Source organism: Eretmochelys imbricata, chromosome 3 (assembly GCF_965152235.1).
Source record: "Eretmochelys imbricata isolate rEreImb1 chromosome 3, rEreImb1.hap1, whole genome shotgun sequence".
NCBI lineage: Eukaryota > Metazoa > Chordata > Testudines > Cheloniidae > Eretmochelys > Eretmochelys imbricata.
The window spans coordinates 142,216,013-142,237,023 of NC_135574.1; the positions used below are offsets into that span (position 1 = coordinate 142,216,013).

The 21,011-nt window shown below is 45.3% G+C and overlaps 1 protein-coding gene across 1 annotated transcript in view; it reads right to left on the bottom strand.

The window, feature by feature from the left end:
- Positions 1-21,011, bottom strand: part of LOC144262421 (kinesin-like protein KIF28) — a 64,308-nt gene that overhangs the window by 4,158 nt on the left and 39,139 nt on the right. Inside the window, exons 16-20 of the mRNA XM_077812181.1 lie at positions 19,620-19,727; positions 10,565-10,839; positions 8,422-8,556; positions 7,614-7,780; positions 5,281-5,384 (exon numbers count right to left, since the gene is read on the bottom strand). Of these exons, the coding sequence (XP_077668307.1) occupies positions 5,281-5,384; positions 7,614-7,780; positions 8,422-8,556; positions 10,565-10,839; positions 19,620-19,727 (789 nt within the window). The remainder of the gene's footprint in view (positions 1-5,280; positions 5,385-7,613; positions 7,781-8,421; positions 8,557-10,564; positions 10,840-19,619; positions 19,728-21,011) is intronic.

A 21,011-nucleotide genomic window follows, 5' to 3' on the forward strand; every position in this document is an offset into this window, starting at 1 on the left:
ACAGTATGAAAGGTAGAAAGAGAAGCATTTAAGTAGGAACTTCAATGGTTTGCTTTTTAACTAATTAGGGACTATGTGACATCAATTTACTTTTTTAGAAAATCAAGTCCTGCAGGTCCTGCATTAAATGATCAAGACGAAGCAAGAGAAATAAGATAGTTTTCCAATAAAAGCATTTGCTATGTGCCATCCTAAATAAATTCAAATTAATTGAAAGCAGAAAATAAAGAACACAGGTCTGTGTACAGCAAAGCACCTGTATGATTTACAGTTCTGTTACCCGGTCTACAGGGACGCTCACTTGCCTTTCATTTATTAACACTCTGTGGATAATGATGCTGACCTCTTTTGAAAGCTGATGAGAAGTGCTCTGTAAGAGCTAGGTATTTATTATTCAAGTGGTCATTCATTTTCTTTAAACTGTAACTCAAACTGTTAATTTCTCCAGCTGAAATGATCATATATGACTAGCTAAAATAACTTTATTTTGCAACCAATTCATTTCAATGAGATTTTTATTAGCATAACAGGCTACACAAGTGTTGCCAGAGTGTAAAGAAGAGAGAGACCAGATTCCCAACTGCTCCAATGTCCTCTGAGGTTGCTAATAGTAGTGGCTTGAGGGGGTGCTATGCTGCCTATAGGAATTCTGAGGTCCTGCTTGTTTCCTTCTGGAACGTACAGGTCATGGGACTGCAGAGTAGCCCTGGAGACCTTTCATGAATGGAGTGCCTCAGCAGTCTTTGAATCAAAAAGTTAATTGCCTTCAAAAGGAAGGTTCTCAAGGGTGATGTGGACCTCCCTGGGCATTCTTGATACCTGGAACCAGGACGATCTTGTCACTGCCACAGATGTAGCCATGGTGCGTACCACCGTATCTGATGTGTCAAGTGCTGTTTGTAGGGAAGTATGAGTTATCAGCTGCCCCTCATTCAATATAGATTTTAACTCATTCCTATGTTCAGGAGTAAGCCTGTCCTGAATTTGAGACAGCATGTCCCAGGGTAAATAGGTTTTGTGAGAAAGGTTTGGTAATTAGCTACTTGCATCTGGAGGCTGGCTGACTAAAACATTATGTTGATGTACATCCAACTTTTTGGGGTCTTTCTCCCTATGTGTTGATTTTGGGAGGCCCTTGTGGTTTGGATTTCTCCTGGGCAGCTGCTACAAGAGATTCTGGTACTGGGTGAGAATAAATGTCTTCCAAGCCCTTGTCAGAGACTTGGCCTGTCTGCATCTTGGATATAGCTGCAGTCTATGCTGGAGTCTGCCACAGGTCTTTTGCAGGCTCCAACAGCCCTTGATTTACAGGCATGGCAAGGTGCAAAATGCCCAGCAGTTTGTGATTTATCTTGTACCACCTCCAACAATATGTTGAAAGACCCTGCAATGTATTTAATAAGATCCAGGAACACCTTAAAAAGTGCAAACTGGAGAAGAGGACAAGGGGGTCACTACACTGTTGCAGACGTGTAATCCACTCAGCACATCGAAGATGACGTGCACAAGCCCAGCACACTGAAACAGGAGAACTCTGCCTTGCAGTATCTGTAGGAGTGGCACTCGTGCTTTGTGGCCTTTACCCCTTCTTAGGCTATTTAAGGGCAATGCCACCCCAACCTCCTTCCCTCTGTTCTTTCTAAGCACCTGCAGCTGGAATCGGAGCTGTATGTGGTATTTACCCCATGCTTTTCTATCTCAGATTTTGTTGTACATAGCTGAAAGTTACTTAGCTTAGTACTACCTTAGGTTTAGTTCTAGTAATTAGTTAGGATAGATTGTTATCCTCGTGCAATACCCTCTCCAAAGTTTTAACATTGTCCATTCCCAATATGACCCTCCACATGATGCCTGTGGTGCTTGGGAGAAGTGCACATTAAAGAAAGGTGATCTATCTGCACATCAATCAAGAAAAGAACACAGGTGGTAAGGGACTTGCACTTCAAGCAGCACCTTATGGAGCAGGCCATGAGACCCCTACAATGCTGGGGATCTCCAGGACTGTCTGGCCCCTCAGGCAACTTCAGAACCAGAGTGAGCGGATGTTCCTTGGCCAGACTCTGATGTCTTCCCCAGGAGGGAGAGAGATCATTCTCCTTCCTTTGGTCCTCCAAGGAAAAGGCCTCACAAAATGGACTGCAACCAATCCAGAGCTCAGGAAGATTCTGCCTCCTCTTCCAAGAGTGCAGACTGATACTGTGATTCTTCTGGTACACAGGATGGAGCCGGAGCATTTACCTACTCTCAGGTACTGAGGTGGCATCAATTGGAAGCTGTACCATAAACTCCAGTACCATCCATGGGATGCCCGTTGAGTCCAGTACTGATTACATCAGCCCCAGCTCTTCCCACTCCATTGCCATAGTAGGCAGTATCAGATTTGCCTTGCCTCTCTGTTCCCGACTCCCCAGTTATTCAGGAGCATTCAGCTGATGGGATGACTTCTGTGTGGTCCTCAGTGCTGCCAGGATTGATTGCAGACTTGTCTCAACTGTCTGCACCATAATCTGTATTGTCTAAGGCTCAGAGTGGGCAGCCAAGGTTGACCTCCTTATGGTAACAAAGGGGCCCTTTGGCACAATTACTATCTTCAGTACCAATGAGGACTGCAGGGTAGACCATGTCTACAAGATCGGTAACAACCCAGCCTTCGCTGTTGCCTTCTGTTTTGGTACCGTACCGAGTGGGAGTGTGATCCCATGTCAGTCCTCAAGGCATCGACTTCTGTATCTGCCTTGGTACTGATGCAACTGACGTACTGGGCATCGGACAAGGCTGGATGTTTGCTTGCTCCTCCTGCAGTGACTCCCCCATTGCCTTTGGATGACTTGAGTGTTGGTCAGGATTGAGCTCGGGGACATTCCCCCCCTCTATCTTGGCTTTGAGACACCAGTATTGTAGATTGTCAAGACCTCCTATGGATCACAATCAGTCCTGAGACTGGCACTGCTTCCGCCATATTCCTATCACCAATGTTTTGGAACCTGGGGGACATTCCTTGATCTGAAAATTCGCAATCCTCAACACACTCCATGGCAAGGTCATCCAACCAGCCTGTGGTATCCCCTCCTTGCAGACTCAGATGGAGGCGGATTCCTCAGAGCAAGTTCAGCCTGAGCCACGTGTACAGGGACCTCGACTGAGAGGTTCCAATGGCTCTGCTTATTTCATCTCCCGGGCACCGAACGAGACCGCGGTACTGGACTCTTCCTTTCCAGGGGCTGAGGATTTTAAGTTGCATCAGGATCTCCTGAAGTGAATGGCTTCAACACGAGTTTGTGCAGGAACATACCCACAAGCTGGAGGACATTCTGCAGTCCTCCTTATCAATGAAGCACTGTTAAAACCCGCAAAGAGTGCTTCTAATCTCATCTGGCCCCTAACTCTCTTGTACAACAGCAGCTAATGAGAGATCGTGGCAAGGAAGTCTATGCCTAAGGACAAGGATTCTATTCATGGTATTTCCTGATTTGCAAATCCAAGAGAGGAGTGGGATCTATTCTTGATCTCTGGGGTCTCAACAGGTACAGCAAGTACATGAGATACCGAAGGGTGACCCTAGCTACTATCCTATCAGCTTTGAATCATGACTGGTTTGTTGCTCTTGATCTTCAGGATGCTTATTTTCATGTGGCAATTTTCCTGAGCCACAGAAGTTTCTGAAATTTGTAGTCTCATGGCAGCATTATCGTTACACAATGCTCCCTTTTGGTCTCTCCTTAGCTCCTTGGGTTTTTACCAAATGCATGGCTGTAGTAGCGACACTTCCCGGGAAAAGAGAAATACACGTCTTTCTCTACCTGGAAAACTGGGTCAAATCCAGAGATCAATTCCTTAATCATGTCTGGTTCACACTACATCTCTTCAATCGCTTGGGTCTGATCCTAAACAAAATCAACTTTAGTACCTATGCAAAAAAATTGAGTTCATTGGGCCCAACTAGATCATACAAGTTGGTGGGTATTTCTACCGAGTGAGCAATTTCACACAATTCATCATCTTGGTCTGTCCCTCCAGTCTCACCCTTCCCCTAGGTATGCCTGAAGTGGCTAGGTCATATTGTGGCAAGTACATACGTAGTCCAGAATGCGAGGCTGTGTCTTTGTCTTCTCCAGGCCTGGCTCAAGTTGGCATATTGCCCAAACTGTCAGTCATTGGGATGAGTTCCAGCTGAAGTCGAGCTATGTCCTTCCTTTCAGTGTCCAACAAGGCTTACAGAGAGCACTCCATTTAGGTGTGCCTTTCTAGCTTTTTGAGACCACTTGGAGAAGGAGTGACGTGTGGAACATCACTCAAATATGTCCCTCTCCTAATCAAAATAGGAAACTAGAGTGCCCATGATTAGGTGGTGTTGAAGCATCACTAGAGGATGGTATCCTTCATGGAGGGGCCAAACAGCCAGCTGGCTTATTTTACAAATGGAGGATCACAGCCAAACTTGCTGTTAAAGGCTAGGAGAAGAACTTTGAGTGAGAAGACATTTTGTTGTCTAATGAAGTTTATAAGTTAAGTTTAGGCTCTAGAACGCATGTTATGATTTTATATGTAATCATTTGTTTCCAATATTTGTGCTTGCTCTCGTTCGGATCTCTGTTCTTTGTTAAATAAAATTCTTTTTTCCCCCACTATAAACAAATCTGAGACCTTGTTTTCACTACAAAATTAAGTTGACTTTAGTTAGGTCCATGTACAGCCACTGAAACAATTACTGCCAGGGTTCATGTCTACACTACGCCCCCTCTGTTGACGGCTCACCAGGTGCGCTTCCACCAACTTAGCTGTGAGGGGCATTGTGGGACACTCGCTGCTGGAGCCTCCCACCCTGAGGACGACAGCCCAAGCTCTCAGCCCCATGGCCATTGTCATTAAATGGGTCTGCTAATATATCCCAGATTTTAAAAATTAGTTGAAACAAAACTACGTAACAGTGGTGCTTTCCAAAGCATTGTCTGAAGCAGGTCAGCAGCTAGAAGGCTGTGTACTGTAGCTCTTTGATTAAACTCATGAGTGGACAAGATGCGTTATCTGTGACAGTGATTCTGTGCTGTACATATGGATCACTGCCTCTCATGAAATGCTGCATACTTCCAGGGCCCAATCCTACAATCTTTAATCACTAGAGTAGTCCCATTAAGGTCAAAGGATTACCTGCGTAAATAACTACTCAGACCTGGTCTACACTAAAAAAAAAAAAAAAAAAAAAAGGAAGTAAAAGCTTGCAGGTTCGTCAGATCCACTGATTTTATCAAAGAATGTTACTAATAATTTAAGTGGACTCACCAGACCAATATCCTTTGCAATCACAGTTTTTGGATTATCAACTATAATGGTACCCTCGCTTGTGACCATGTCTTGTAGGGAGTAGTCCAATTCAGCGCACCCTTCTGCATTGTGGGAAAGAGAGCCCAGTTAAGACTGTTGTCACATGCCTTCACTATTGTATCTGCGTTGTACATCAGTTGAAATATTTAGGGAGAAATAAAAATATTTCGCTCCAAGCTCTGACAAGTCTCTTGAACTTACACCAGTAATCTCCATTTTCTCAAACTTGCCTCCAACATATACCATTTGGATAACACATCTCACATCACATGTTTGATTCTTTTAAACACACACATCAACAATTAAACACTGAAAATTTCAGACACCAATTTCACAATTAGCGACATTAGAGTTTTAAATACATGGGATACCGGGCTGTAAACCTACAGATTTTTAGGCCCCGTCTACACGTACAGTGCTGCAATGGCACAGTTACACTGATACAGCTGCTCCACTGCAGCACATCTGGGGAAGACGCTCTCCCCCGTTGGCGTAATAAAACCACCTCTGCAAGCAGCGGAAGCTTGTCAATGGGAGAAGTTCTCCCGCTGATGGAGCGCTTATGTCAGGGGTAACTTGTGTCCCTGAGGGGGGTGGTTTTTTCACAAGGAAGATGTATTTGGGGAGACTTGGGACTGGAAAGGCTGTTGGGGTTACCCTGCAAAGAGTAACTAGGCTGGTGAAAGGCTTGTGGGATGGCTACTGGTGCCAGGGAACTGCACCACAGCTGCACAAAACATAGGCCCCCAAAGTTACCGGTCAGAATAGTCCCCAAAATGTCACAAGAACAGTAAAGATTTTTTGGGGAAAAATGTTATGAACTTTCATTCCCCTCTCCTGTTACCCATCCTCTTCTCTCTGCCCTTTTCTCATCCTTTTTGCCATTGAAAAATAGAAATTGCGGGGGAGAGAGGGGAGAGCATGAAAAGATGGAATCAGATTCTGCCACGTTAGTCTGGAGCCACAGACGACTGTGAAGGCGCATGAATGAAAAATTCATGGAAGCCCATGACCCCCCCCTGACTTTTACTAAAAATATCCGTGGCAAAATGAGGAGCCCTGGGCAGCTGCAAGTGGAGCTCCCAGGGCCCCCTGCTGCCCGCGGTGGATCCGTTTTCCGCTCCCAGCCTCTGCAGGGGACCCTGCAGCTCCCAGCCGGTGCTGGCTGAAGTCACGGAGGTCTTTGGCTAAATCACAGCCTTAGTCATAAGTCATGCCACAGCACCTCCAGGATGTCCTGACCTGATCCATTATACCAGAGATAACAGTGCAATCTAAGCACTCAAACCTCCGAGATTTAGGGCCCAATCACACTTCAAAAAGCGCTACATACAAGAACTGCTCGCTTCTGTGGCTTATTGGCATCCACGTTCAATCATCTTCTATTTTTAGGATGGACTGAAAACTTACTGGCCATGCTAGGGAACTATATCCATGCTAGGGAACAGTAACTGTCTTAGGTTATAACACTAGGCCTAGATCAAAACCTATCCTATAATATGTTCCCTAACAGTCAGGGAACTGTCACCCTGTCCACACAAATGCTAAACAATAATGTAAGAACATGGATGCTCTTAACAATGGTACCAGACTATGTTTCTACTTTTGCTTCTATCCAGCAAACCAGTCTGATGGGTTGACGCCTGCGTCCTGGAAAGTGTTTGCTGGAAAAAAATCACTAACTCTCATGAAAGTGAATATTAGTATTTACAAGCTGTCGTATTCATGCAGTCACACTTCAGACTCTGTTCCTCCCACCATGAAGAGTAGGGGACTGAGAGTAAGGACTAATGTCTAAGCCAGGACTACACAATATGTTTCCCATCTCTGACAATGAATTGGTGTATGGCCTTGGGCAAGTTACTTAGCCTCTCCATACTTCAGTGCTCTCACTTGTAAAATGAGGGTAATAATGCTTATCTACCTCACAGGGGTGTTGTGAAACTTATTTCATTAAATGTTTCTAAAGCAATGAGATTCTTAAATTTGAGATGCCACAGAGCTATTTAATAGAGGCTGCTTTAAGCATCAAATGATGTAAATGATTGGATCCTTCTTGGCTAGGCTGACATGCTCATTCTGAGATGGTTATGCCAAGCAAATTCTAATCAGTCTTTAAATACTGGACTAATATTGAATTAAAGCATCACAGTAATATAAGTGAGCATGCTCTGTCTTGCCATCAGGCAGTTTTATATTTGAAAACTATGTTAGAATATGGTTTGATTCTATTTACAACCCACAGCCATGAAGAACTATGCAAATTAAAAAGAATTATTATAAAGAAATACCTTGAAGCCCCCACAAGTCAACAATTAAAGCATTTTTTTGTAAATAATTTAAAAATTCATGGGATGCACTTAGGGCTGAGAAGTGGACTGTCTCTTCAATCTTAGCATTCATGTTTTTCCAGACAGGCTTGGTGTATAGAGAGTGCAGAAGATCATAAACTCTGTACCTAGGTGAATGAAACATTAACATAAAAGGTAAATAACTGCCCAGTTCAGTATTTGGAAAGGTCAGCTACTTGAACAAAGAATATGTGAACAAAAGAATTATGGCAACATTCTGAGGTCAGCTGTTCTCTCTTGTTGAATAGAATGCTTTGTGCGGGCACTCACCAACCGCGTTATGTGAAAATATTACTTCACTTGATTCATTTTCAGGGTTTATTCTGTTGACTGCAGCAGTTTGTCACTGAACATTCTGTCATCCTCTAAAAATGCATTTGCTTTAATGATACAAGATTTTATTTTGTATTATGGAGCTTAAAGTTTTCTGTCCTCCCAACCCCCACCAACCCACAGACGTGTTTTGCTCCCATTCACTGAGGAAATTCACCTTTGTTTGGAGCAAATGAGTTCAAATATTCCTGTTCAAGGCAGGGCTTGCTCCTATTAACATGTCCTTTAAGAGGACAGCTGTGATTTTGAGCCTGTGACATTAAGTAGATCCTGCAGCTTAGAGATCTAACAGATTATAGTAGTTCATGCGATTTGGAAACTTCTGTTGGGATAACTATGAAACTGCTCTTGCTTTCACCAATGATTCCAACTGAACATACTGTGAGGGAAGCAGTGAACTAATGCAACCCCTCACCCTATCTGAATGCCCCGTTCAGTGACTTCTCTAAGCCATTTGACTCCAAGGCACTGTAAGATGTGAATCTGGAAATCAATTCTTCTTCCCAGCAATTCCAAAGGGTCAATGATCATATCATCCTCTCCGAAGGCTCTAAAAATGTAGGAATAAGGATATGACATGTCAAATCTGGCTCAGCTTTCACAGCAAATATATGACAGTGGCATTAGTGAATGAATCAGGTCAGTGAGGAGGAGGCTGGGAACAGAGGAGAGGACAGCTGTTTACACACAAATAGTCTGGTAACCACCTATGATAGGAAAGGAAACCATGTGGAAGGGACTGTATATTACAAATCTAGCTCATTTCCTTTGCTACTGGCTCTCCAAGATGGCAAGATTAGGAGATAGGCCTGGTATCCTTTGAAGGAGTGAGAGAGACAGGGATTAGGAGAAAACAAAGAGGTGGGGGGAAGGGAAGTGCAATAAAATCTTTGAAAGAGACACAGAATAGACCAAAAAAGCATAAAGTATAGAGGTAGGGAAGAGAAAGGGGCACACAAACACCTTCCAAAAATATTTTTCCACACTGTCTTTACAAAGAAACCAGTTTCCTAATTCAGTGAATTACAACTAAACAAAGATATTTGTTTAACCAACCTTATCAAGCTATAGAGTTTTCGGGTGGTACAATGTGAGGCTGAACCATGAAAGCAGACACAAGTTATCTTAGTACACGTTGACATGTAGTAAAGTAAAGCACACAAAGGCACTTTGTAAGAGAGCCCACATGGGGAGTTAGATTTGAGTAATTAGTGATGTGTAAATTCACACCTTAGCTTGCTGTGCACTAACTTCCCAAGTAGACAAGCCCTGCAAGGAAGATTCTGCATTAATACTGACTCTTTTCCCCTTACTGGCCCTGGAATATAAACATCACTTAATATCTAGTGTAGACAGGGTTTAATGCCTTTACAAATGTGTTAGCTGGTCAAGGTCTACACTCGGGGCTAAGTGGTGTTTAAAATAGTGTTAATTAAAACATGCTACCAACACTTTTTTTTTTAAACACTCCTCCTTCCCCAGGCTAGAGAGGATCATCACCTGCCGCTCCCACTACTCTAAGCGTTCCAGGTCAATTTGTGGTTTGGTCTGGCCTTCCGTGCGTTTGTTAACCTTCAGTTATGGTGATGGAAAATCTGCTTACAAATAACCTTCAAACATCAGACAAAGCTGCCGTTCATGGGGCGGGGCTCTAAATGTAGTTGGTCACCTGATTTTTTGGAAACCCTTACTGTCCTTGACCTACAACTATCCAGAAGTGCCACTGCTTGAAAACTGACTAAAGCTTCACCTCCGTGGTAAAACCAGCTCTGCTTCCCACAGGGCAGAGCCACACAAACCACAGCTTGAAAATCACCGGTGCAAAATGTTTGTGTTTTTTGTCTCTGTATCCCCCCAAACCTGTTTTATCTAGAGTATCACCACTGCCTTCTCCCACACAGTACTACTGCCTCCAGAGCTTCCCCACCGAAACATTTCCGAGACAGCTGAGCTCAGTGGCATACTACCTCATGTACATAGGGTGCTTTGTAATAGTTTTTCAGTAGCAGGTAAAGTATGACAGAAGATAATGGGTAGTTACTCATTATACACTTTCTTTGTTCCTCTTTCCCAGAAGGTCCAACAAGACTTCACTTATTTACAATTTTAAAATCTCCCACTAAGGCCCTTCCTTACACAACCCATCTCCATCTGGCAAAGAAGTCTGGTAGCAGCTCCCTCTAGAGTTCATCAGTGTGGTTCTTTCACTTAGCTAGGGTAGGACCCTGGTAACAACTCAAGGGACTTCAACTTCCCAGGGGCTGAGCAGCTGTCATCGTAGCACCCAATCCCAGGGAGATCAGGACAGACCTGGACATCAACGGTACTGTCACATGGCATATTTTCCCCATGTGCTAATGTCTTTGGGTCAAATCCTGCTCCTGTTTATACCTGTGTAAACTTGTTCGAATTTCACATGGTCTTTATATTTTCCCCCATGTTTTTAGCCTCCATCTCCTACCAGACATATCACCCTGTGAAATTCCTGAATTGGATTTTTTTTTTAAAAGCGATCTTAGATAGGAGCTAGTTCAAATAAGGAAAAGGAAAACCTTTACCTTCCATCACTGGAACACGGAACTATATTTATAAGTAGAATAGCTTCTTCCATTCCTTCAGAGTTCAGAACTTCTGTTTGTTCTTCCAGCTTCATGCAGTAAGCAAGTGACTGAAGCCAAATGTGAGCAGATCCTAAATGAATGACCTCAACAGGATCCCAAAATGGGTCGCTGTCTTGGCCCACATACACATCCTCTCCATCTAAAAAATGCTGGTAAACCTCCTCCATTAGGAATTTCCTGTTGATGAACTTGGCCTTAGACCATACCCACACCTAGAGATACACAGGAAAGATGATAAAATAAACAGTCATGGGTAGGGCCCTACCAAATTCATGGTCCATTATGGTCAATTTCATGGCCATAGGATTTGAAAATTGGTACATTTCACATTTTCAGCTGTTTAAATCTGAACTGTCATGGTGTTGTAACTGTGGGGGTCTTGACCCAAAAGGGGATGGGGGGCTGCAAAACTATTGGGGTGGGGGGGAGGTCATGGGATTGCCACCCTCACTTCTGTGCTGCCTTCAGAGCTGGACTCTGAAGGCAGCAATCACAGAGCTTCCTGCAGCCAGGTTCCCAGAGGTGGACATGGGTCTGATCTCCCCCATGCTGCTGGGAACACCCCAGCCAGGGCTCTTAGCTGCTAGTCCTGGCTCGCTTGGGAGGGACAAGACTTTCTCTTCCTCTGCACGGCTGCTCTTGGGTACCTCTGCAGAAAGCTCCGCACCTTACCCCGCAACTCACTTCTTGCTCCCATCGTCCACAGCTGCAGGGGGAGAGGTACAGAGTGCCCTCCACCCCACCGATGCAATTATTAGCTTGTTTTCAATAAGATAAAGAAAGGTCATGTGAACTTGACAGGATGTATTGATTGACGCTTTACAGCAGCAACCACCACCAAGTCTCAACTCCCTGATTGGTAGATATGGGCATCAGAGTTTCGTAGGGAAGTGATCTCAATTGGTAGTCTCAAACTTGTGAACCATTGCCTTAAGTTAAAAAAAAAGTTCTGGTTTCAAATGTAATTAATTGAATGTCAGCCTGGAGCATCCAGCAACTTCATTCCCGGTCTCTGTGCTGAACACACCTGTCCGTGTTGAGACACTGCTCTCTTTGCATCTACGGAGTTGGTTGGAACGGTCAGACAGCACCTAGCTAGCCTTGCAAGATGGGGGATTCTGCCTTCCGCCGAGTTCCAGAACTGTAGCACAGGCAAACTACAGTCTGCTTCTTTCACAATATTTTTGTAAGGAGGCATCTCCAGCTTACAATTCTTATGAAAGCCAGGAGCTGCATTAAGCGAGCTGAAATCCACCATCAACAGGTGCATTTGTGCGAGGTCAAAAATATCCACTGCTTTTAGGAACCTTGCTGCAGGTTGTTGAAAGTTTTGAGCCGTTTTTGCTACATCGCTTGACTCTTCCCCATAGCAGTAATATTGTCTGAGCTTCTTTGCCAGGCAAGAACACACCTGCTGAGCACTGGCATTTAACTCAGCATTGTCAGAGTGGATTTTGTTTGACTGTGCTCCAGCCCAGAAAAGTACGTCCATTACTTTGTGGTACGCTTGGTGGGTTCTGACACGTCGAGATTCAAACCAAGTGATTAAGTCCATGAGTCCTGTGGCATTTTTGGCAACAAACTGAACTTCCTCATTCAGCTGAGCATCATTTAGAAGGGTTGACAGTTCTGTTAAAACCTGCGTTATTGGAGTCAGCGTCCGCTCTTCTGAGACGAACTCGGAGTAGTACTTCAGGTGAGCTGCATGGTATTGTACAGGCCAAAACCGGGAATTCCAATGAGTAATCCTGGCTCTGGGGGAAGTGCAATTATTTCTACTCCAATTGCAGTCGTGTTTGCAATGTGCTGCCTGTATCGAAGTTTGCGGTTAGGGCAGTGTCAAAAGATCTTTTAATGTAGCTGACCAGTTATCAACTTTACCAAACTAACATCCCCACAGCTCACTGACAAGAGAAATTATATGTGCATTACATGTTATATGGACAGCATTTGGCATTAGACCTTGGAGAACCGATTTTAAAAATTTCATCATGTAAGTCGCATTGTCACTCATGAAAGCAGATACTTTATTAAAGTTCACACTATAATTTGGTTTTAATTAGCACTTGAGAAACTGTAGTGTAGTTAACAGCATCCAAATAAATGAAGTCAGCGAGCACTGTTAGCTTTCCTGTCTGTACATCTTCAGCCTTGTCAGAAATAAGATCAAAGAGACCATGCAGTACATAGTTGTCTTGCTCATCTGTGGACTCATCCAAAATAATTGCAAAATACTCACATGAGTTAATTTGACACCTTATCTCCTCAAAATGTGTAGCAAAAACCTTTGGAAGGTAGTTCTGTCGTAGCTTATTTGCACGTGGTAAGCAACTAGTATTTTGTACATTCTGTTGAATGAACTCATGCAACTTTGGGTGATCAAGTTTTTCCATTGGACTATTAGCACTTGCAAATGCAGCCACAAGTTCCATTCTAGCTAAATGACGGGTCTCAGAGCTCTCTGTCGTCGTCTTAGAAAGAGAAGAAATTGTGGGTTTTTTTTTTTAAACTTTTGGTTTACCAGCAATGCGCCATCCCCAGCCCTCTTTCTGCTTTGATGGGTTTCCGAGTCTAAGTGGCACTGACCTATTGCCCGATGTGTGTGATCCAATGAAACATTGCAGCTTGTACAAAATAGTTGGTCACCACTGGCATGTAGAATTTGGCTTCCAAATTCTTCCACACGATCTGTTGCAGTAATCATTTGAGGTTCCTGATTTACTTTGCACTCTCATTTTACAGTAATTGCATGTGTCTTCTGGTAGGCAGTCAATTGAGATCACTACGCTACAAAACCTCTCCAATGTCCATATCTACCAAGCTCAAGTGAGTTGAGCCCTGAGTGTGATTTGCTGCTCTAAAGTGTCAATCAAAAAATTCTGACAAGTGCCTCACCTTTCTTTCTATTTTTATTGAAATAAGATGATAATTTCATGTGGAAAGGGGGGCAGTTCCCTGTACAATGTCCCCTCCCCAGGCAGTGGCAAAGAGAGGGGGACAGGAAGTGAGTGGAGAGAAGGGTGTCAGAGCTATCTGTAGCCAGGAGAGATACCCAAGAGCTGCCCTGCAGGGAAAGAGCAAGTCCTGTCCTGCCCCAGCCCTGCCCAGACTAACAGCTAGGAGCCCCCTGCTGGGGGGCTCCCAGCAGCATAGGGAAGATCGGACACAACTCCACAAGTCTCTTCCAGCTGCAGGAACCTCTGGGGTTGCTGCCCAGTCCCAGGGAGCATCCTGCAGCAGAGGGAGGCACCTGGAAGTGGGTCAGGTCTGGTCTCCCACTCCCAAGCAACTGTGCAGACGGAGCTAGAAGCCCCCTTTGCTGGGGAGCTCCTAGGAACAAGGGGACATCAGATTTCATGGGGAAGAGTTTATTTCATGTCCCGTGATGCATTTTTCATGGCTGTGAGATTGGTAGGGCCCTAGTCATGGGGTTCTCACTTTGGTGCACTCAGATTTCCCAGATTCTTCAGGTAGCTTTACTAGTGACTATGTGCAACCCATAGGATGAACACCAGTAAGAGAAAGAGGACCTACAGTTCAGTGCACCAAATTCAGCCCTTTGGTATCTACAGTGACACACACTCTGGCTACCTTTCTAGTATTTAAATATAACACTCCTGTGAGCCATCATTCCACGTGCAGAGAAACAAGATGCTTTTAAAGGCAAGTAGAAAGCAACACAACCTGTGATCGCTTTATATTGTTCGTGTCAGATTTGAGCAAACAGAAAAGCTGGGAACCCTTTAAGAAGAAAAATTGCACTACATTCTACAACTGCAATAGTTTGAAAGGGGAGCTGGGTTTTTCACTCTGTCATGGAAGACATACCAGATCAAAATAAGGATCACGTTATTGTGACACTCTATACCTGTAACCCACATATTCCTCATTTATATACAATTGTGAACTTGCATATAAAGCATGCCCTGTGCAGTATCAGGAGAAAGAACAATGACTTTCAACAGATCATAACCTATCTAAATATGGATATTATTAGTGCATATGAAATTATGAGATTGTGTTGTATGGTTGTCAGTAAAACATGCTGTAAGTTGGGGAATTGGCCAGATATTAGCTCCCCAGAGACAACAGCAAGGAAAGTAACCAACGCCCGGTCGGGTGTCAAACAACCCATCAACAGCCACAGTCCAGCAAGGAGAAAAGGAGTACTTGTGGCACCTTAGAGACTAGTTAGTTAGTCTCTAAGGTGCCACAAGTACTCCTTTTCTTTTTGCGAATACAGACTAACATGGCTGTTACTCTGAGTCCAGCAAGGGAGCTACAATTCAGTGACTCACCTGCATAAGGCCACAACAGAGGAATTGCTCAACCTTGCCTGGGGACTCAGCAATGCCCACCAGACATGCTTGGACTTGTGTTCTCTAAGCACATGAACTATGGGTATAAAACAGAACACGAGGGCCCCATGGTTGGCCTTTCTCCTGTCCCCACCTATGCTGCAAGCAACAAGAACACTCAGAAGACTGAAGACTCCAACAGAGGGGACTGGCCCAGGGTTCAAGGATAAAACCTGTGTACTGTGAACTGCAATATCCAGTGGGATGAGAAAAACTGCTTAATCTATATGTTGCCCAGCCTAATAGGGTTGAGAGTTTAGACTGCTTGCTTATATTTTCTTTTCTTTTGATAACTACTTAGATTTTAAGTGATAGGCAAAAAAATCAATCTTTTTTAGTCAATTAATTTAACTGTTTATCTTTACGAGTGAGTTTGCCTGAAGTGTTTGGTAAATCTGCCCAGGTTTACAAAGGCTGGAGTATATCCGCTTTCCATTGATGAAGTGGTGAACCAATTAGTGAACTTGCACTGCTCATCTTGACGGTATAGTCCTGAGGTACAAGACTGGGAGCTGGAGGGATTTGGCTGGTGCCTTTCTCAGCATGATTCACAAGTGGCTCTGGGAGCGTCCTGCACGCTAGCTGGGTGTGGGGCTCCACGTGCGGTTGTGCTGAGTGATCACAGCACCTGGAGGAGTTTGCTGCTTGTCACTAGCAAAGCTTTGAGAGAGACAGCCCAGGCTGGAGAGTTAAGCGGGCACAGCGGTCCCACAGTCCCAGGCTGCACCTCGGGGATCCCGTCACAATGATAACATGCTCCTGTAATAAATCAGTTACAAATAGGGATGGACTCAAACCAGAATTCCCTAGTGCCTAAACTCTGGGATTAAAAATGTAAGAGATGTTCAAATCCTTCCCTTAACAATGACTATCCCAATGATAAAGGGTAAATGGAGACAGACAAGTCGCTAAAATTTCAGTTTTGTAAAGAGAAAAATTAATAAGTGTCTCCTTTATTATATTAACCCTGTAGCTTTGTTCCATTCATCATCAAGCAGCCTGTGAACAGTTACAATCAAATTCTCCATCAGAGCGGATCTAGAGGATACATTGGTAAAAACTCCAACGGTCAGTGGACACTAGCATTCCTACTATTGACAGCGCTGACGAAAATGAACAAGTGCTACAGCAATGATGGGTGTTCATCAGAAAACCCTCAGCAGCATAGACACAGCTGTGATATGAGATTCTTTGGCCACTTCTCTCTGCATTTAAACTCTTTTTTAAGAAGATTTTGGTACCAAGTACTCATCTCTTAAATAGTTCAACAACATGAGTTTCATCACCAGCTTCTCTGTTGCCGAATGCTGAAATAGAAACTAGAGCAAAAGTCTTAATGTAGCTAATTGAGAGTTCATTTTGATTTAAGCTGAAGGAAAGCTCAAAGTCGAATTAGGTGATGAAATTAGGGTGGGGTCTTGAGAAAGGAGTGCCTGTTGGCAGATCCAGGAATTTGTACTTGGAAAGAACATAAGAACGGCCATACTGGGTCAGACCAAAGGTCCACCTAGCCCAGTATCCTGTCTTCCGACAGTGGCCAATGCCAGGTGCCCCAGAGAACAGAATAGAACAGGCAATCATCAAGTTATCCATCCCCTCTCGCCCATTCCCAGCTTCTTACAACAGCTTCAATATGAATAAGGAGTGTATGGTGGGGGGAAAGGGGAAGGTGGGTGGGAATGTGGGGTTGAAATAAACTGGAGGGTATAACCAAACTCCAGTGTTTAGAACCCAGCGGTCAGTGGTGACCCGTTTCCAGGCCTGGAGGAAGTGGGAAAGACGACTGGAAAAAACAGGGGTAACAGAAACTGGATCACGAGGAACTGGTATGCTGCCCTTGACAAACCCATCAACATGGGTGATTCAAGGTGCCCGCGTGACGCTGGGCCGATTGAGAAGGCCCCGTAGAGAAGGAGGAAGACAGGAATGACCTACACCCAGAACACTTGTTCCTATGCCTCCTATGATCACAACAATTTTGGTGTTTTCTTTTTGCGAATACAGACTAACACGGCTGTTACTCTGAAACCGGTGTGGGTAAAAACAGCCATGCTGCTGCAGCCTATATTGCTAGGCTGCAACTGGGACTGCAAGCCCAGGGACTTCAATGTTGCCTTGGTGTCTTTAACCCCATGGAGCCTGGTGTCTGTCAGCTCCGAAAAAAGCGAAGGTCCTTCAAATGGCAGATTTGGTATTCCCTGCTGGACTTCTTGGGGGAACCCTGCCACCTGTAACCACGAGCTCCTACGCATAGTCAGAGCTGTGGCCACAGACCTAGCCACTGAGTCCGCAGAGTCAAGGGCCACCTGCAAGGAGGCTCTGGCCACTGTTCTGCCCTCAGCCACCAGGGTGGAGTACTCCTGCTGACTATCCTGGGGAAGTCTGTCTCTGAATTTGTTCATTGCCTCCCACATATTATAGTCATAGTGACTCAGCAGCCCTTGCTGGTTCGCTATCCTCAACTGGAGCCCCCGTGTCGAATGGGATTTTCTCCCGAGAAGATCTACCTTCTTGGGTTCCTTTGGCTTGGGGGTAGACCCCATCTGACCTTGGAGGTCCTTTTCGTTGGCAGTTTCCACCCCAAGGGACCCGAGAGGAGGATGAAAGAACAGAAACTCACAGCCCTTGGCAGGCACAAAGTGCTTCCTTTCTGTTCTCTTTGCTGTGGGAGGAACAGAGGCAGGAGTCTGCCAAAACAGCCTTAATCAGTCCCAAAATGGTATTGTGTAGGGGCAGGGCCACCTTAGCAGGGGCTGTGGCTGACAGAATATCCAGGAACCCATCTGAAGGTTCCTTGATGACCTCCGCCTGCAATCCAAGGTCAGAGGCCACTCTCCTTAACAGGTCTTGGTGGGCCCTTAAGTCCTCCTGTGGTGGGAAAGACCCTTTGAATATGAGCTCGTCCTCTGGAGACTATGAGGAAGAGGCGTGCGCTGCCATAGCATCCCCTGCTGCCTCTTCCCTAGGTCCACCGACGTGGGTAATGGTATTGGTTCCGGTACCAGTCTCGGTACCAGGGAGTGGTCCCGGCTTCAGGGCTGGCCAGAGTGCTGGGATCTGCTCTGGCCCTGGCCCTGGGGGTTGGCTCTGGGGTATCTCTGTGTGCTGCTACGGTCTCTGAGCGCACTGAGTAGGAGTGGTGTGAGTCGGTCCCTGGGCCTGGGGGAAGCCCCCACAGGTTCCAAGAAGGCCATTTCAGGGGTGCTGGACCCCATGGGCCCATAGACCAAGTCTCTTGGGTCATTCCTGCTCCCAGAGCTCCCAATGGTAGCATTGCCTGTGGGGACTGGTGTGGAGCTTCCCTTTGGTGCTGACATCTCAAATAATCAGATCCCGAAGGAGACTGTTCAGAGGAGGACGACCTAGGTGACCACAGTGGGGCCGATCCTCCCAGTACCATGGAGGCATTTCTGGTGAGGCAATGAAGGGGGTTTTTCCCCTAGAGGCTGGTCTCGAAACTGGCTTAAAGGTGGTCAATGCCTCAATGCCACTGGGTGGTCCTGTGGCTGCCGCCTCCTGTGTCCTGGCCAGAGACATTAGCTCCTTAGCAGCAGCATAGGCTTCTGGGGTTGAAGGCACAGCAAACTGGGGTCCACTCGATGCTGACCCATCAGTTGGTCAAGCGCGACTGGAGTCTGTGCTGCTGGCACTGGTGTCTCTGCCAGCTGTTGTCGCGGTGCCAGGGAGGGAGAGTGGCCTGGCACAGGTCTCACTCTTCCTGCTGAGCTCGCTTGTCTGCCTTCGGTGCCGGCGAGCGAGTCTTCTCCCGGTGGCCCCAGTGCCGCTTCTTGGCCAGGAGGACCGTTGCCAAGAGCCCCTAGCCGCTGACGGCGCACTTTGCACTGATGCCGAAGTACTCAGTGCAGTCTGATCTTGGCTTTGAGGCAGGTCTCAGCGCTGCCTCCATAAGTAGGACTTTCAGCCTTGCTGCGTACGGGGCTTAAATTCCCGGCAGATGTTGCAGCGCTCTTGTCTATGACCCTCTCCCAAACACTTGAGACAACTCAAATGAGGGGCACTAGTAGGCATAGGCTTGCCACACGAAGAGCACTGTTTAAACCCCGGTGGCAGAGGCATGCCACGGTACCGGGGGAGGGACAGACCGCCTCTAACCTAGAACTAACTAAACTACTACCCTATGAAACTACTTACAACGAAGGCACAGCGGAAAGCACTAAAAGCACTTTGCTCAAGGCAAAGGGGGAAGTTCCAACAGCTGCACAGGCGGGAAGAAGGAACTGAGGAGCGCAGGCTCGGTGGGAGCCCATTACACCAGCGCGATGAGTGTGCGACCCTGGGGGGGCCCCCTACGCCGAGCCTATGGATACCATGAGGGGAAAAACCTCGACAGCTGTTCTTGGGGCGCTTGCACACCTAAATCGGAATGGATATGTGCAATCATTTGAAGAACAACCAGGGACACCGTGTAAGGGTGGGAGAAGTTATGTAAGTGTACAAATAAGAGAAAAAGCAGTAGGGGGACTGAGAAAGCTCCCTGTTTGTGACAGAGGGAGAGCAGAGCTTATTGCAGCATACATTACAGTAAATGTCATGTGTAGCTTGCATCTTATTGATTCTCTCCAGTGAACTCTGCTACTAGCCCAAGACTATGATTAATGGCTCAGCTTCTTTACCTGGTTAGACATTTTGTTAGTCACTTTTACTATTACTTCCTTTTGCAGATCATAACCTCTGGAGTCAGATGATGCTAGATTTTTCACTTTCAGTTCCAACTTGAGCTCCTGTAAAGGAAAAAAGAATGTTTCTCAAGAGAATCTAATATAGGACATTAGTATCCAAGTGTGGATTTAGCTAAACTTCATGAGACTATGTCACAATATGGTGCAACATAAAGGGCTAATATATTAAAGGATTACTATTAGAAGTTTTATTGGGTAGCATATCTCAAATACATTTACAGGAGACAGAAGTTAGAGAAATTCTAACAATGGATTAACTCACAACATCTGGAAGTTTAGTTCCCCTTCCCAGGGGAACTGTGGCATCTCCAACTTTGGAAATTCATCCAGATGTTGAAGACACCTCCTCAGCCTCACTTACTGCCACTCTGCTGTGTGCTGCAGGCAGCCATTTTAGATCCACCTTTTATAGTGTAGCACATGAGTTACCGTCACCACTAGAGAGAAATCTGGTACTAACGTAGGAGTGGGTTTTGACCTTCCAATGAGTCATCTAACTAGCTCAAGTTCCTTCCTTTTGATGACCCTCTCCCCCCAACTGCACCGTCACAGGCTCTTAATCTTGGGTACAAACATTTGTCCCCTCTCAGGTGCTAGTATTCAAATGGAAAGCCTAGTAAAATAGCTTTCCCTCTCTCCCCTAACAACCAGAGGGAGGCTCCAGAGCTTCTAGGTCCCTTACTTGTTGGAAGAAGAAAAAAAACCTTAATAGGCTACTCCAATGCTGAATGCAAAGCTTGCCTGCTTTGGCACTTAATCCCGCAGCGACAGGGAGATTTTACTCAGGGAAAATCATGGCCAAGCTGCCATCGGTGCTGGTCACCCTAATGAGATCTACAGACAAACAGTGAATTGCTATAGATAAGGAAGGACTATTGGAGAGTTTCAGAGAGAGTGGAGAGACAGCATGGTACTTTACTAAACTTGAGGAATGAACTAAGGTTCAGGCGGGTTACTTTATTCAAGCATGCTGTGATGAAGCTTCTGAGTAGTGAGGAATCAGCAGAGGGCAGTGTGGAATTCTTTTTATCCAGTCTAAATTTTTCCTTGCTAAATTTCATGTCATTACTCTAACCTTTACCTCCTTACACAACCTAAACAATTCTTCTCCCGTTTTGGTATTTACACTCCTCAAATACTTGCAGTTTGTTATCTAATCCCCTCCTTAGTAATTGCTTAGCCAGGTTATACAGCACAAAAAACTTTATTTTCTCTAATATCCTGCATGCAAACTGTATTAGAAAAGGCTTTACTGAGTGTACTTAATACAGTTACAAGAAAACAACTGCACAGAGAGATTGATAGAGAAAAAAATAATAATGTAGC